Source organism: Nansenia antarctica, assembly GCF_963989245.1.
Source record: "Nansenia antarctica genome assembly, chromosome: 4".
Lineage (NCBI taxonomy): Eukaryota > Metazoa > Chordata > Actinopteri > Argentiniformes > Microstomatidae > Nansenia > Nansenia antarctica.
Window position 1 is genome coordinate 13,094,297 of NC_137689.1, and position 15,750 is coordinate 13,110,046.

Here is a 15,750-nt window from a genome sequence, read left to right on the forward strand (position 1 = left end):
GAGGCTTACTAGTCGGAATGGAATTTTTACAGATGGGAAGGTTTCCTTCCAGCAAGACAGTTACAAGACGTGAACACATCATGTGAGGGAGAAGTAATTTAGTTAATTGTATTTGGTCAGCTATATTACACGTTTTTGACTACTCCTGTGGCAACGCATGTGTGTTTCTTAACAGTAAGAGCTCCTGTCTTAAATGTTGCAAAGAGGAAGCTAGGCCTGAGGGTGTGTCTGCTTAATCATCATGAGAACATACTGGAGGGCCACTATACTGGGGAGAAGAACAGAGACCGTGGACCATTGACTCTAGGTGCAATAAAGCTCATTAAGGATTATAATACCAGTGACATACACTCACTGAAAACTTTATTAGGAACACCAGTGTCACTCATACTCATGGTGTGGGGAATGTTTTCTTGACACACTTTGGGCCTGTTAATACCAATCAATCATCACTTGGATGCCACAGCCTATTGTTGCTGGCCATGTGTATCCCTTCATGGCCACAATGTACCAATGTTCTAATAGCTACTTCCAGCATGATAATGCACCATGTCACAAAGCAAAAGTCTTCTCAAACTGGTTTCATGAACATGACAATGAGTTCAGTGTTCTTCGGTGGCATTCCCAGTCACTGGATTTGAATCCAATAGAACACCTTTGGGATGTGGTAGAACGGGAGACTCACAGTTTGAAAGTGCACCTGAGAAATCTGCAGGAATTGCGTGATGCAATCATGTCATCCTGGACCCAAGGAATGTTTCCAACATCTTGTGGAATTAATGCCATGAAAAAGTTTTTTTGAGAGCAATGTGAGGCCCTACACAGTATTAGTATAGTGTTCCTAATAATGGGCTGTCAATCAATTAAAATCAATTCGTTGATTCATTTGTTAATTAGTTGGTTAATCTACAAATTAATCTGATGTGGAAATTAATCTGTGTTTTCATTTTCTACACAATAAACCAAAGAGGTGCCTAACGAATGAGTGATGGAGTAGTAGGACACTTTACAAGTTAACAATTAAATGATGGCCTCCACATCAAAGGTGCGAATTGTCATTCCCATTCCCACAGACTATAAGTCTATAATTAGACCAAAGGGTGCTAATTGCTTAAACCGAGTCACCTTGGTACAACACATTGTTTACTTGGGCCACATGGCACTCACTCTATCTTCAACGTCTTGTCCTTCGTCTGACATTTGGAAATCCAAAAGAAGAGTTGTCAACTAAAGCATTAGTTAGTTAATTTGTTCGATTCATCTATTCATCTTTACAGCCCTAATATGAATCCATAATAATCATGTTCAATGCAGTGAGTGAGTTAATCTCAGATAATGTGACTTGTATCAATATCAGTATGTAAATCTATTCATGTCCATTCACAAACGCCCCCCCCCCCTTCCCCCAAATGTAATTTTGTTCTATGTGTTACCCTCTATAAATACATATATTATGATGTATTTGTTTAAATCAAACATTGGCCATGGGAATATCTCAACGCATAGATCACACTGATTCATTCATATAGGCTACTGACAGATCGTGAGCTTAGAATTATAAGGTTCTATCTCCGTTTAGGGTAGTTCAGAGATATTGAGCGTCAACGTTTTTACATTCCATTATGTTTTGTGAGATGGAACCTTTGTATTTTATGAATTATTAACTAAAAAATGTCAACATTTAAAAAAATAACACCACACAGGCATTAATAAACACCTAATGGATCAGATGATGTAAAAAACTCAATTTTGACAAAAATTTAGATAGAACCTTATAATTCTAACGTCATGATCTAGTGCCGGTTTATTAACAAACATTATATTATTATTATTACCTGCTAACAAGAAGGTGGGCAGTAGAAAGCAGTAGAGCAGACCACATACCACCTGGAGTTCCATGAGCACTGAGGTTCAACTCCAGGCTACAATCCCCTGGACATTCCTGGAAGGAACGTTCAATTCCACCCGATTAATTTTCGCAAAATCCAGTCCAAAATAATTGTTCATTGTTTACAAAACAAGATCAAGAAAGAAGAAAATGACTGGAATGATTTCGGTAATTCCATTAGGCGAGCATACATGTCACCCCAAAAAAAAGTCCGAGCATGTCATCCAAAAAGTTGACTTTCTGAATAATCCAGAGTAGTAGTGGACCAATAATACATTCTGTTGATTTTCTGTCCAAAAGGCATTTTCACCTCCTCATCATTTCGGGGATATCAACTTTATTAACACCAGTTTAGTCTACCAGCTCTCCGGTAGAAACAGCCCTCTCGTCCCAAAGCCGCCCGTTGGATTTAATATTCCCTGTAAAGCAAATTATCTTCATGGAAAAAGTGATTCACCAGCGTTGCAACAGTTCAACTGTTCTCTCAGTCGCACTCAGTAGTTCACTCTCGCTGGTTCACTTCCTCACCAGATTCTCCACAACCTGTCTTCAGGTGCTTCTTCTAAATGAAGAAAACATTCATTGTTATTTTTTTTTACAGATGAATAAAGTGTCTATAAAACATGCATAAACCTTATCTTAGAGCTATACTCTTATTTTTTAAGAAGCCTATCTATCAATGTGTTTTACAGACCACATGGTCGTTTTGCGTTATACTTAAAGCTTCATTTGCAGTATCCACGTTTGGAAACTGCAAGTGCCATGTATGTACGAGTGCCTTTGAAACAAAAACAATAACCCTACCGTGGCATAATGGTGAGATATAACCTGTGTCACTGTGAATGAGGCTGGACCCCCGACAACGACTCCTGTGTTGGTAAACTTCTCCAGTAGTTTGACACTCCGCTGTAACCTGTTTGAGCCCTGGAATGTGGCACTTCTGTAGCCTCCTAGTCGGAGCTCTATGTTTGTATCACTGGCGCCCTCTAGTGGGACACTGTACAGTGTGCCCAAACAAACGTTTGACTAGACTCTGTAGCCTAACGTTGACGTTAGAATTATAAGGTTCTATCTCCATTTTGGTCAAAATTTAGTTTTTTACATAATCTGATCCATTAGGTGTTTATTAATGCCTGTGTGGTGTTATTTTAAAAATGTTGACATTTTTGAGTTAGTAATTCATAAAATACAAAGGTTCCATCTCCCAAAACATAATGGAATGTAAACACTTTGACGCTCAATATCTCTGAACTGCCCTAAACGGAGATAGAACCTTATAATTCTAAGCTCACGTACTGTTGTGCGATTGCAAAAAGAAAGTAGTACAAGTAGCCTACAAGTCTATGTTCAAAAGTCTATTCTGGCAGAAGAAGAATAAGAAATTAAGAGGAACATGATTTTAAATATGTGTACAAAACAAGATTAGTTAATGAAGTAATCATTTTAAACAGTAGACTAAAACACTATGACATTTCTTAGTGTCATTCAGATGATCACATCATTTCGTTTACTGATTGATTTGTCATAGGCGATTAATGGGCAAATAAATGAATGGATGGACACATCGTATGATCTGAGATACTAGTTTACATGACTAAATAAAACCCGTACCCAACCTAACCAAGGATAAGTGTAGAGTCGACATAGGCCTATGATTATAGAGGTAAAATAAGACAGTACTGGCTGCATTACGGTCTTATTTTATTATCTTTATTTTATTTGTTTCTTTGGAGAATATACCCATGCAGTACGACAAAAAAGGAGGATGACCATTTTTAAACCAATCAAAAAGAATACATAGAGCTTTCCCCATCCCCATTTGTCCAAACACATTATACTCTGGCCACTCATGGATTAGAACACTGTTAGAAGGCGGGCGTAGTTGGGAGAAGGGCGCGTCTTACACAGATTCCGCGCGAAAATTGGTTACTCTGTGAACAAGAGTTTCCGGATGGTAGCAAGCGACTAGTTAAAAGCGATTTAGTTTTGGACACTCTTCTATGCTGAGCACAGGGGGAAACAACTTGATAGTTGACAGTGATATCGGGCATATTTCTATTATGTCTCAAGCTAGGGTCACCGATTTCTTTTCCCAGAGAAAGAAAGGTGGTGTTGACGGGGCTTCCCGTGCTAAAGGACACAAAACAACACATGTGGACAACGGGGTTTCTGGATTGACCATTGCTGCGGCTGCTACTAGGCCTGGCACAAGATCAACTCGGTCGAAAAACAGGAATGCAACTCTTTCGATCGCTAAAACCTCAGGATCTGAAATATCAGTTCAACAGGAGTTTCTGAGGGTCATTAACGAGGCCGCCTCGGTCGATAAAGCGTCCGAGGTGACGGCAAGGCCTGACCCCGAAAAACAATCTCTCCCCTCCAGCCCCCGGACCCCTAAGAGGACATCTGTGGAGGCCGAGTTTGACCTGGGATCGGCGGTGTTTTCCACCACTGCTGAACAACATAGCACGGCGAAGAAGAGACGTCTCCGGGTAGAGTCAGCTAAAGATGAGGCTTCTTCGGAAAAAACTAATAATGAGGTCAAGACGGTGAAGAAGACCGCCAGGAAGAAGTTGATTCTGTCCCAAGACAGCGAGCAGGTAGGCCTATGTTTATTATTTACTAGCGTGGTTGTTGTTGAATGAATGAATCCATAGTCTTTATTGTCATTAATACAGTACAGGTACCATACAACGACATTTGGGAGGGGGGGCTCCCCTGGTGCTAGAAAATAATAATAATAATAAAAACAAGAAGGGAAAAGAGCTGGTTTACATAAATAAAGGCTATGTACACTATCCACTATACTATACTATACAAATAAAACACTGTGCTGTACTCTATGCTATGCTATAAATATCCTAACATTTCCTATCTCTGTTGTTATCGTGCTGCACATGTTGTTGGACGCAAAACTAACCCCTCTGATCCAGGACGAATGGTGTAGTTTTCACTCGTCCAGATTCAGGGCTTGCTACAATTCGTGAGCTTAGAATTATAAGGTTCTCCATTTTGGTCAAAATTGAGTTTTTATTTTTATTTTTTTATTTTACATAATCTGATCCATTAGGTGTTTATTAATGCCTGTGTGGTGTTATTTTTTAGTTAGTAATTCATAAAATACAAAGGTTCCATCTCACAAAACATAATGGAATGTAAAAACTTTGACGCTCAAATATCTCTGAACTACCCTAAACGGAGATAGAACCGTATCATTCTAAGCTCACGAATTGCTATGAGAAGCACCTCACTTTACAACTCGAATAGTAGTTAGTTACTTAGCTGACTGGCAAGAAAGTTGGCATTTGACAACGAGGCGGGAACAAACACCCTTTGTAGGGACTGAAATGCTTGTAAAAGGTGTAAAGGTTTAGGGTTAAACTCTCCTTTTCACTCTTAGGCCAGCCTACCGTCGGCTAAAGATGTGCAGTTGCCCCATCATCCCCTGGCTATTGTCGATAAAGAGTCAAAGAACCATCATGGTAATAACAGTGCTAACAATTCCCCAACGAGCAAAGTGCTTGGCCACAGCAGCTCCAAGGAGTCAGCGAATGGGAACAAGGTACAGTTTTTTGTTGGCTTAAATGTTTTTCTTCTGCTTCCTCAATGATACTGGACCACATACTATGCCACCCTACATGAATTAAAGTCACTGAGTGAATTTAGGCTAGATTTGTCTTTCCAATTGTCTCTTTAATCACACGGCCAGACCAATCATGGAATGATTAAACGGTACTGAATGTGTGTCTTTCTCCACCAGGCCATCTCCAAAGAGGATGTTGCTGCCCTCAAGTCCCGCCTTCAAAAGATCAACAGTCAGACACAGAAGTTGCCCGGGGCCGCTAAGGCCCCTGAGACTACCGCCTCGGTCCTGAAGGCTCGGCTAGCTCGCGTCAAGGAGCTCGCTGCTAAGGCGCAGCACAGGAAGGAGGAGAGATTGACAAAGGAGGCTAAACCTACAGAGGAACAAGCCCAGCAACAAGCTGAGGATGGGTGAGAGTAATTTATCACTTGTATATACACAGCCAATTGCGCTACAGAGCTGAGCTGTATAGGGCTGACCTGGTTACGTGTCCACCATAGTTGTTGAAACAGTGCTGGAGAGGATGGTGTGAGCCAGCAGTGCTTGGCCCCGCTCTGTATGAAGTCCCATAATGTGCTATTGCTTCTCGGGTGTGAACTCTGTGTCAATTGTGGTTAAATGCTCTAGCTCAGAAAGATTAGCATTTCATGCAAATGTCACTGATCAGAGAGCTGTTTGTTGGTGAATAGTGTGAATGGATGATGTCTCGCTCTCACTCCTTTGGTCCTAATGACTGTTTTGTTCTGACCTGTAATCTGCTCTTCTCAGAGAGAGGCTCCCAGCCTACCAGCGTTACCACACTCTTGCCCAGGACGTACCCCCAGGCCTCTCCCTGCCCTACCAGTACAAGCTGCTGGCTGAGATGTTCCGGAGCATGGACACCATCGTTGGAATGCTCTTCAACCGCGCAGAGACTGTTACCTTTGCCAAAGTGAAGCAGGGTGTCCAGGACATGACGCACAAGTATGGAGCTCCAATTACATAGTCAGATTGGTTATTTAGCTGTAAACTTTCAGTTTCCATGTGTATAACATTACTAGTTAACAGGAATTGTGTGATGGGGAGCAGTAGCTGAGATATTAATTCCCTTGGGGTTCTGTTTTGACAGGCGTTTCGAGGAGACTCACGTGGGGCAGATTAAGACCGTCTACCCTACTGCCTACGCCTTCCGCCAAGAGAAGAACATTCCCACCTTCAGTGCTACAGTGAAGAGGTCCAGCTACCAGCTCACAGTGGAGCCCGTCATAGAAGCCGGTGAGAGGGAGGATTCAGATTCAGACAACTTTATTGATCCCACTGGGGGCAATTCATTTGTAGCTTACTCCTCATTCAGACACAAACAACATCAGTGTTTCCTCCAGGAATTTTTACAATGGTGGCGGGTGGCCGTGACCGCGGCCAAAAAAAAAAAAAAATGAATATACAGAATATAAACTTGTGACTGACAGTCACATACACACACAAAGATCATCAGCTATAATATAATACGAAGTAGGCCTACATGAGCACAAAAGCGGCTAACGTTACTGATTAACTGTTTACTGTAGTGCAGAGAGATGGTAGTCGTAGGCGGCGTATCAAATGACAAAGCTAAACGTTTAATGAAGGACATGAACGATTGTCAACAACACACTCAAGCAGTAAATAGAACAGTCTAAACAACTTGGGTACTACGGACGGAACAATAGTCTCAACCTATAGTTCCGTGCGTGAATTATGTCAACCCACCACATTACAGAAGTAAAATCACAGTCAGATGGAGCATTCGGTAAACAGCTGAGTATCAGCTGAGTTAAAGAAAACAAACTCTTACCTTTGATGAGACCCACATGAGCCCTGTTTTCCCGTACTTCTCCCGTGTGTCTCTTATTGTCCAAATGTTCCCTGAATTTTAGCTGCATGTTTTTCCAGCATGTAATTCCGTTGTCAATAAAAAAATCGTCTCCCCTTCTTTTCCCCTTGACAATACTGTGTCGTTGCTAAAGTGACGGCACATAAGAATCGTTTTTTGACTTGCTAATGTCTGCTAACGTAGCACTTGAAACTGGCGCCGTTCTCTGGACTGCAGCTGCTCCCGCGTTAGCATTAGCATCCATCTTTTCTTCTCCCTTCTCACCGTCACGAGCTCAAATGACACTTGTCGGCCGATCTAACTCTTAACACTCACTTACAGGACTTCTGACACCATGTCGTGTTATTCTATTAAACATACACGTGAGTCCTTCTGTATTTCAATGTAAGTGTCTTTATTTTAACTCGCTCTGTAAGCTCTACAATACCGGTCTCTTGTTGTCTCGTCGTAACCTGCCCACCTGACCTGGGGGGTATTCCATCAACGTCGCTAAAGGAAAATCCTGGCTTATTTTTGATAACTCTCGCGAGACCTATCAGAATATGCCTGGATATTTGTAAGAACTCTCGCGAGATTTATCAGACTAAACCTGGATTTTCCCTTTAGCGATGTTGGTGGAATACCCCCCGGATGTCACTACGGTGGCCTGTACACAATAACAATAATACCACAGTTCACATTTAGACCAATCAGGAGCCCTTGTGTCACGTCGTCAACTGAATGTCATTAATCTGATTTTGGATCAGCGGTTAGAGAGAGATGGGCGTGGATTTAGGTGCACTTTTAGTCAACATCCATTATAGCGCTGATCTAGGATCAGATATATTTTAATCAGCTAAAATGTTTCTTTTTTTTTTTTTTTTTTTTGAGATTTTTTTTTTTTTTTTTTTTTGGGACTGAATCAATTCGTGGCGGAGGAAATTCCATCGTGGCGGCCCGCCACCAATAAATGCATGTAGAGGAAACACTGAACATACAACAGTACAATGTCATGTCAAGCACAGTTCAGTAAACAGACAACTAGGTCATTAAAGGACACCCTTAAGTTAAAAAAATATAATAAATCAAAGAAATCAGAAAAAGAAAGAAAAAAAATACTCGACTAAGAACAGTGCATTGTAAGTCTACTTGAAGTGATCACCATCTGAGTTAAGTAGTCTGATAGCTGAAGGGATAAAAGATTTGGAGTGACGGTTGGTCTCACTCCGAGGAACATTAAAACGACGGCCGGAAGGCAACAGCGAAAAGTGGTGAGCCAGAGCATGGAGGGGCTGGCTGATAACTGGAGTTTCTCATAATGTACCTTTCACATTACAGCAGCAACGTCAGCATTGAAAGTCCAGGGGTTGGGTGTTTCAGGGTTGATTTGTGATTCAGGGATACGTATTATTTCAGGAATTATTGATAAAAGGGAATGTCTTAACACATGTTTCCCCCCCGCTCCACAGACACGAGTGAGGCACGTCCAGTACTCTCTGCTTCCCGCTTGTTAGAGAGGAGGCGCGTCTTCCACCACAGCCTCATCAGCATTGTGAAAGAACGTCACAAGGTGGGCAGCATGTAGTCGACGTCTCATGCTCGTTATCAAGCATTTTAACCTCTGCTTCCCTTCGTACTGTGTTTTATCATAGAGAATTGCATTGTGCCACATGGGGAAAATTTAAGTGATGTAAAGAGTCAGGTGCTTACGATCATTATACTGTGATACAGCATGATGACCGTATGTCACTGTACGACGATCCGGGTGGATGACTATTTAATTATCCTCTTTCTGTGTTCTACAGGTGTTCCTTGCCACTGTGAATCCTTCTTTGACAGTCCCTGATGACAAGCTCACCCGCTGGCACCCACGCTTCAACGTGGATGAGGTGCCTAACGTTGAGCCCAGCACGCTGCCCCAGCCCCCCCAGACCGATAAGCTCACTACTGCCCAAGAGGTTCTGGATAAGGCCCGCTCCCTGATGACCCCTAAGGTGCAGTTTGACCTCTGCTTTTTCCTGCAGCATTGTGTTGAAGCTTTAGGATCCATTACAATACCATTTTGTTGAACATTTAGATAGTGATGCTCCGATCTGATCGGCGCCGATCGGTATCGGCCGATATGGCCTTGATCGGTTTTGATCGGAGTTCTCAAAACGGCCGATCAAACATGACCGATCAGTTTACAAAATGGCGTCGCCAGTCTGGAAATATTACACAGTGTCGGAAAGAGACAACAAATATGCCGTTTGTAATGTCTGCTCAAAAGAAATACCTCGGGGAGGAACGCACGCAAGGTCTTTCAATACCACGAATATCATACGGCATTTGCTGCGTTCGTCGATTCGCTCAGAGAGCGCCGAAGCGCACACTGGGCTCGACGTCATAAAGGGACCGAGTGCTTTGATTGGACGAGAGGCGTTCCACGAGTGCTGGTCAGAGTTCCAGCGCGACTTCACGAGCGTAGTGTAGGTAGTGTTCACCGACGTCATGTGACCCCGCGAGCAGGAAGTCACTTGGCCCATAGCAACAACAACTATTAGCGCGTGAGTTTTAGGTCTTCCTCTGTGCACCTTGCACAAGTGTAGATAGCGAGCGACTTTTCAGCAGCAGGACATATTTTAGATGATAAGAGGAACAGGCTGAGTGCCAAAAACGCTGAGATGCTTGTATTTCTCAAGGCTAATCTGCCAGTGATGCTGCTTAATCAGAAGTAAGGTTTGAGTCTGAAATCTCCTTAGGTGCAATGTTTTGTTTTGTTGTTTTATTGATTATTGCTGACTTGCTGTCTTATCTCCTCCTAAATATGACTTGAAACTGACTGACTTGAAACAGTATTTTATATTTGGCTATAGCCTGTTTATGTTGCAGTTTAGTTTGGGTATGTTTATTGTTCCTCAGGAAAGCTACAGTTACAGTATAAGCTCCAAGTTCTCTAAGAGCCCCTAGTTCCTCTCATTCGAGTGGAATGTTGCACATTTGATGTGACAGTGTACATTTTATTTATTATGATTTTTATTTTCACATTTTATTTGTTTTTCCTGAAGTAAGCTACAGGTGGTTGTGAATTCAATAAAACAGATGGTCGTCAATTCATGATACTTTCTCATCTCCTAATTTCATTTAAATACTTAATATACAATGTCAATGGTGTTAAGAATAATTTAAAACATAAATAATGCTACACAATAAATAGAATGCTTCAATTGCCATTTTCGACGCTGTGATCGGTGATCGGTGATATCGGATCGGCAGATCACTGATTCCAGTGATCGGCACCAAAAACCCTGATCGGAGCATCTCTACATTTAGAAGAACTTTAAGGAGGCCCAGATATATTTATATATTTATTTTGTTATCTGATTTTAATGTGTTCTTGACTTGGTTGCACACTTAAAGTGGAGACAACTGTTTCAGTCTTGAATCTGTTTTGTATTTGGTGATAACTTGCTTCTCTTTGCAGATGGAGAAAGCACTAGCCAACATGGCTCTGAAGACCGCAGAGACCGCCCGTGTAAAAGAGCCAGAGTCTGTTCCACCAACGGCCAAGGCTTCCACTGAAACACCCAGCACCCTCAAAGGAGTCTCTCAGTCCCTGCTGGAGAGGGTAGGCCACACTGTCCTTGAATGGATTGCTTGAAGTTACCAAATCAACACCTATCTAATACCGCCTAGGCACTCCTATAGAATGTGAGTGGATTGGATTCATGTGATACTCTAGTCTTGCCATGATTGGCTGGCTGGAAATGTTCTGGTATTGTTTATACCTATCCAACTCTCTGATCTACAGGGGTGACTCGGTGCAAGGGTTGGTTTGTGATTCAGTATTGTGTGTGTGTGTGTGTGTGTGTGTGTGGTGGTACAGTATGCCCTGTGTGCATTTGGTACTAGTGCTTACAGTTTTACGCTTGTTGCCTCAGATCCGGGCAAAAGAGGCTCAGAAGCTCCAGGCCGCCATGACACGGAACCCTCAGCAAGAGGAGCGGCTACTGATGATGTCACGGCTAGGGGAGCTGTCTCGGATCCTGCGGAACGTGTTTGTGGCAGAGAAGAAACCGGCCCTCATCATGGAGTTGGCCTGTAACCGCATGGTGGCTAGCTACCGCTCTGCTCTCAGCACAGGTGGGGAACCAGAAGGAAGCCCAAATGTGAAATGCGTTCATCAATGTATAATCTATGGGAACAATGTATGCTTATGTCTTTAGGAAATGTTGCAGTATTGACTATTCTGACCGTCTTAATTCCAGGTGAGATGGAGAAGCATCTTCGACTGCTAGCAGAACTGACTCCTGAGTGGCTGACCATTCACCCAATCAGAAAGGATTTCTATCTGAAGCTAAGCAAGACTATGGACCTGAATGTGGTGATGGAGAAGATTAGTCGCAAGACTGAAGAGGAAGAGAAGCGTTGAAACTCAAGGACATCAATGACTAAACATAATGTGCAATTCTTAGTTGTATTTGAATGCGTGTATACAAGGACAATTTTAGAGGCTCCCAGTCTTTTAGAGATGGACATTTATACCATGTTGAACTGTGAAGGGAAGGAAAATTCTCACGAGGTTCATGAAAATAAGCCTGGACTTTCCTTTAGAGACGTTGATGGAATACCCCCCTGGTTTATATAAATTCAAGATTTGAATTGAATTCAAGAGTGAGTGAGTGCGTTTTTATTTTATTTTTTAACTGAATCTTTTTATTTTATTTAGGTTGTTTTGGTTGGTGTTCTCCCTTGTTCTGTAATAAAAAAGTTTATGGCGGACAAACTCACACCCACTTTTGAAAAGGATAATACATTTTTCTTATCAAGTTATACAAATGAATGTGTGTATTGCTTCATGTGTGTATTATTAAGTCATGGCTTAAGAGGGCAGCTGGATAATACATACTTTTTAATACTAGACAAATGCTGTGTTCTTTCTTTTCCTGGGGTGTGCACCTCCATGCATGTATATAACCGGAATGGACATAATACACTTGCTGAGTGAGCACTTAGGAACACCTGTACACCTTCTCATTCATTTCATGGAGGTGGTGTAATAGTGTGGGGGATGTTTTCTTGGCACACTTTGGGCCTGTTAATACCAATCAATCATTGTTTGAATGCCACAGCCTATTTGAGTATTGTTGCTGGTTATGTGCATCCCTTCATGGCCACAATGCACCCATCTTCTAATGGCTACTTCCAGCATGATAATGCACCATGTCACAAAGCAAGTCGTCTCAAACTGTTTTTATGAACCTGACAATGAGTTTAGTGTTATTGAGTGGCCTTCCCAGTCACCGGATCTGAATCCAATCGAACACCGTTGGGATGTGGTAGAACAGGGATTCACAGCTTGAAAGTGCACCTGAAAAATTGGGTGATGCAATCATGTCCTCATGGACCAGAATCTCAAAGGAATGTTTTCAACATTTTGTGGAATCAATGGCACGAAGAATTGAGGCTGTTTTGAGAGCAAATAGAGCCCTACCCAGGACTAGTATAGTGTTCCTAATAAAGTGTTCGATGAGTGTATGATTTTCGATCCATGAGGCAACAACAGTAGGCCTAATGTAATTGTAGCTGGTTGTAACTTCAGGTCAGAGGTGAATTTACTCTGATTCGATTGGCTGTCAGATAACAATAGTAAATCCAATCAAACGCAGCTAATCATGACATGTGATTAGGGGTACAGGTGCCCATAGTCATAACTTAATTGTTCCTACCTATTATAAAAGAGACAATAGTCATGACAGTACACTACTACTACTCAGTTACAGAGGACTCCTTTTGCTGCAAACTACAGAGAGTGGGTAAATGACAGTTCAATCTAATCTAGAATTCCTGGTTTTGTATGGCTTTGTGAGAAAATTGCTTTAAATGTAGGATAACTATTTGGCTTGTTAAATATACAGCAGTAAAACAAGTAGCGTCTTAGATGTGGAGGCCTTGCAACAAAGGTTTGTTGTAAGGTTGCTGGAACAAATACCTGCACATACCGCAGCCCATCAGCGTTAATGGGACATTCCTCCCTTTTGTAGCATTTCATATGTTATTAACAGTGCTCAGGTCTTAATTGTAATGATTTGAGTGGCAACAGCTGAAGAGACAAGATGGTCAGGTGCATTGACGCCTGTGTGCCGTAAGGTTTCAGACCCTTAACCGAGGTCTGGAGTAGGCTATGCTTACATTTGGGGACGCTAGATGATGCATCTCGTGACGTTAGAATTACAAGGTTCTATCTCCATTTTTGTCAAAATTGAGTTTTTTACATAATCTGATCCATTAGGTGTTTATTAATGCCTGTGTGGTGTTATTTTTTAAAATGTTGACATTTTTCAGTTAGTAATTCATAAAATACAACGGTTCCATCTCACAAAACATAATGGAATGTAAAAACGTTGACGCTCAATATCTCTAAACTGCCCTAGACGGAGATAGAACCTTATCATTCTAAGCTCACGATTTGTCAGTCCATGTTAGAATGTATTCAGTTCACTAACACACTACTAATAATATATCCGTTTACTCCTCCAGAAACTCCCAAGATGTCTGGACGCGGAAAGACTGTTGTAGCAACTAAACAGAAAACTACCAAGAGCCGCACGTCCAGGGCCGGTCTCTCGTTCCCCGTGGGGCGCATCGCCCGTCTGCTGCGCAAGGGGAACTACGCCGCTCGCATCGGTGCCGGCGCCTCGGTGTACCTGGCTGCCATCCTGGAGTATCTCTGCGCCGAGGTCCTGGAGCTGGCAGGCAACGCTGCCCGGGACAACGGCAAGCGGCGCATCGCCCCCCGGCACATCCAACTGGCCGTGAGGAACGACGAGGAGCTGAACAGGCTGTTGGGTGGGGTCACCATATCCGAGGGGGGGGTCCTGCCCAACATCCATGCCCAGCTGGTCCCCAAGAAGACCAAGGCCTCGGCCTCTAAAGACGACGGCCGCAGTCCCAGCACTGAACAAGAGATTCAGTCCCAAGAGTTTTAAAAACTTCCCTAAGCTTTATCCTGTTTTACTTACTGTGCACTTATTTTTATACCTAATAAAACGATTTGATGACCAAAAAAACTGTTGTTGCGTAGACTTATATATAGTGAAGTATGTAATATGTTTCTGCAGGATTCAATGAATTAACTTTTACTGAACATGATCTGATGTTTGACATCAAGACAAGTCATGCCCATTTCTTTCCAAGAAAGATGGATGGTTCCTCCTTGAAAGTTGTCTAATGCAAGTATCCAAGCAAGACAACGTTTCTATTTGGTTTATGAAAGGGGACCATGTTGTGTAAAACTTTTCTGAGATCCTGTAGTGCAGGGGTCCCCAAACTCCGGCCCGCGGGCCGGACACGGCCCACCCCCACACTTGGACCGGCCCTTTGAACAACGTCAATTTTCTACAGGCGTTGCACTCGGTGGATTTCTGTCATTTCTGACTGCAATAGCGGCACTGCGCCGACGTGGTGGCGGGGGCGCTGTTTCGCAAATAAGTTATCTTTAGTTTTTGCTAGTGAAATAGCTGATAGTTGATGTTGACTGCTCAAGGAGAATACATATTTGAAAGTACAGAATGCCTGAGAGCCTTATATTACATTATATTTTGATCATCTGGTGCCTGAATATTGTGTTTTCCTTTGCATAAATAATGACATTTCCACCATAAATTGATGCAGAAAGGTCACAAATTGGTGCATATCAATTCACCAGAATGGTAGAAATTAAGTGTTTGATGCTCGTTTAAGGACCCCCAGACAGCCCTGCTTCATGGGTCCCCCCGTGTATGATGAGGGTCCTCCCTCATGTATCAGACTGTAAAACTGATTATATTTCATTGACATATCACTATAGGTATAAATTCCATCCAAATTCAACTGTTTAGACTTTGTTTGCATCCACCAGTGCTCTCCTGCGCGCAATTGCTTTGCGCAACCGCCTCCATTTCACTCCGTTCCATATTATTTTATGTTAGAGACCGACCCAGGCCCCCCATCACAGAAAGGAAAAATGATGTGGCCCTCACAGAAAAAAGTTTGGGGACCCCTGCTGTAGTGAGTACCTGACTTTTTCGAATTTCATAGTCATCACCTCTGACCTATTGTATCATTTTTTGGTGTTGATTTCCAGTTAAGGCCCAGCTAAATATCAGCAAGTAGTTGTCAAATTGCCTCCTTTAGTGCATGTATAATCTTGATGCCATACCTGAACTGCAAGTAAGCATTTGTCAGTGCTTGAAGCAGACCAATGCAGCTGATGTGCAAGGGTTTCTATCATGGATTCCATAGATGTTTGATATTACAGCCCTGTCTGAGTTTTGTGGAATTTGAGGTTTAACAGAAGTGTGTACTGTATGGTCAGTACTGCAACTGATTTTGCACCCTTGCCCTCAGTGACAGACCTGGCTTCACAATGCCGTGCTGGCAGGGAGTTTAGGCAGATAATGGGGCCTGGGAATGGTGTAGTGTGCCCGT

The 15,750-nt window shown here is 42.5% G+C and overlaps 3 protein-coding genes across 3 annotated transcripts in view; 2 read left to right on the plus strand and 1 right to left on the minus strand.

The window, feature by feature from the left end:
• The window catches only part of piezo1 (piezo type mechanosensitive ion channel component 1 (Er blood group)), a gene marked incomplete at both ends in the record, with an annotated part of 76,358 nt that extends 74,459 nt beyond the window's left edge, over positions 1 to 1,899 (minus strand). The window contains one exon of the mRNA XM_080529044.1: positions 1,836 to 1,899. Coding sequence (XP_080385170.1) covers positions 1,836 to 1,899 — 64 coding nt within the window. The remainder of the gene's footprint in view (positions 1 to 1,835) is intronic.
• Positions 1,900 to 3,948: 2,049 nt separating this feature from the next.
• Positions 3,949 to 11,713, plus strand: cdt1 (chromatin licensing and DNA replication factor 1; the record flags this gene model as incomplete). The annotated part of the gene is made up of 10 exons (XM_080529045.1): positions 3,949 to 4,488; positions 5,289 to 5,450; positions 5,649 to 5,881; positions 6,240 to 6,434; positions 6,580 to 6,725; positions 8,772 to 8,872; positions 9,108 to 9,296; positions 10,766 to 10,909; positions 11,223 to 11,424; positions 11,550 to 11,713. 10 exons carry the CDS (start codon positions 3,949 to 3,951, stop codon positions 11,711 to 11,713), a joined length of 2,076 nt encoding a protein of 691 aa, XP_080385171.1.
• A 2,119-nt stretch (positions 11,714 to 13,832) lies between these two features.
• LOC308155672 (histone H2A-like) lies at positions 13,833 to 14,270 on the plus strand (the record flags this gene model as incomplete). The annotated part of the gene is made up of 1 exon (XM_080529046.1): positions 13,833 to 14,270. The coding sequence occupies one exon, from the start codon at positions 13,833 to 13,835 to the stop codon at positions 14,268 to 14,270; it is 438 nt and encodes a 145-aa protein (XP_080385172.1).
• Between the last annotated feature and the right edge of the window lie 1,480 nt (positions 14,271 to 15,750).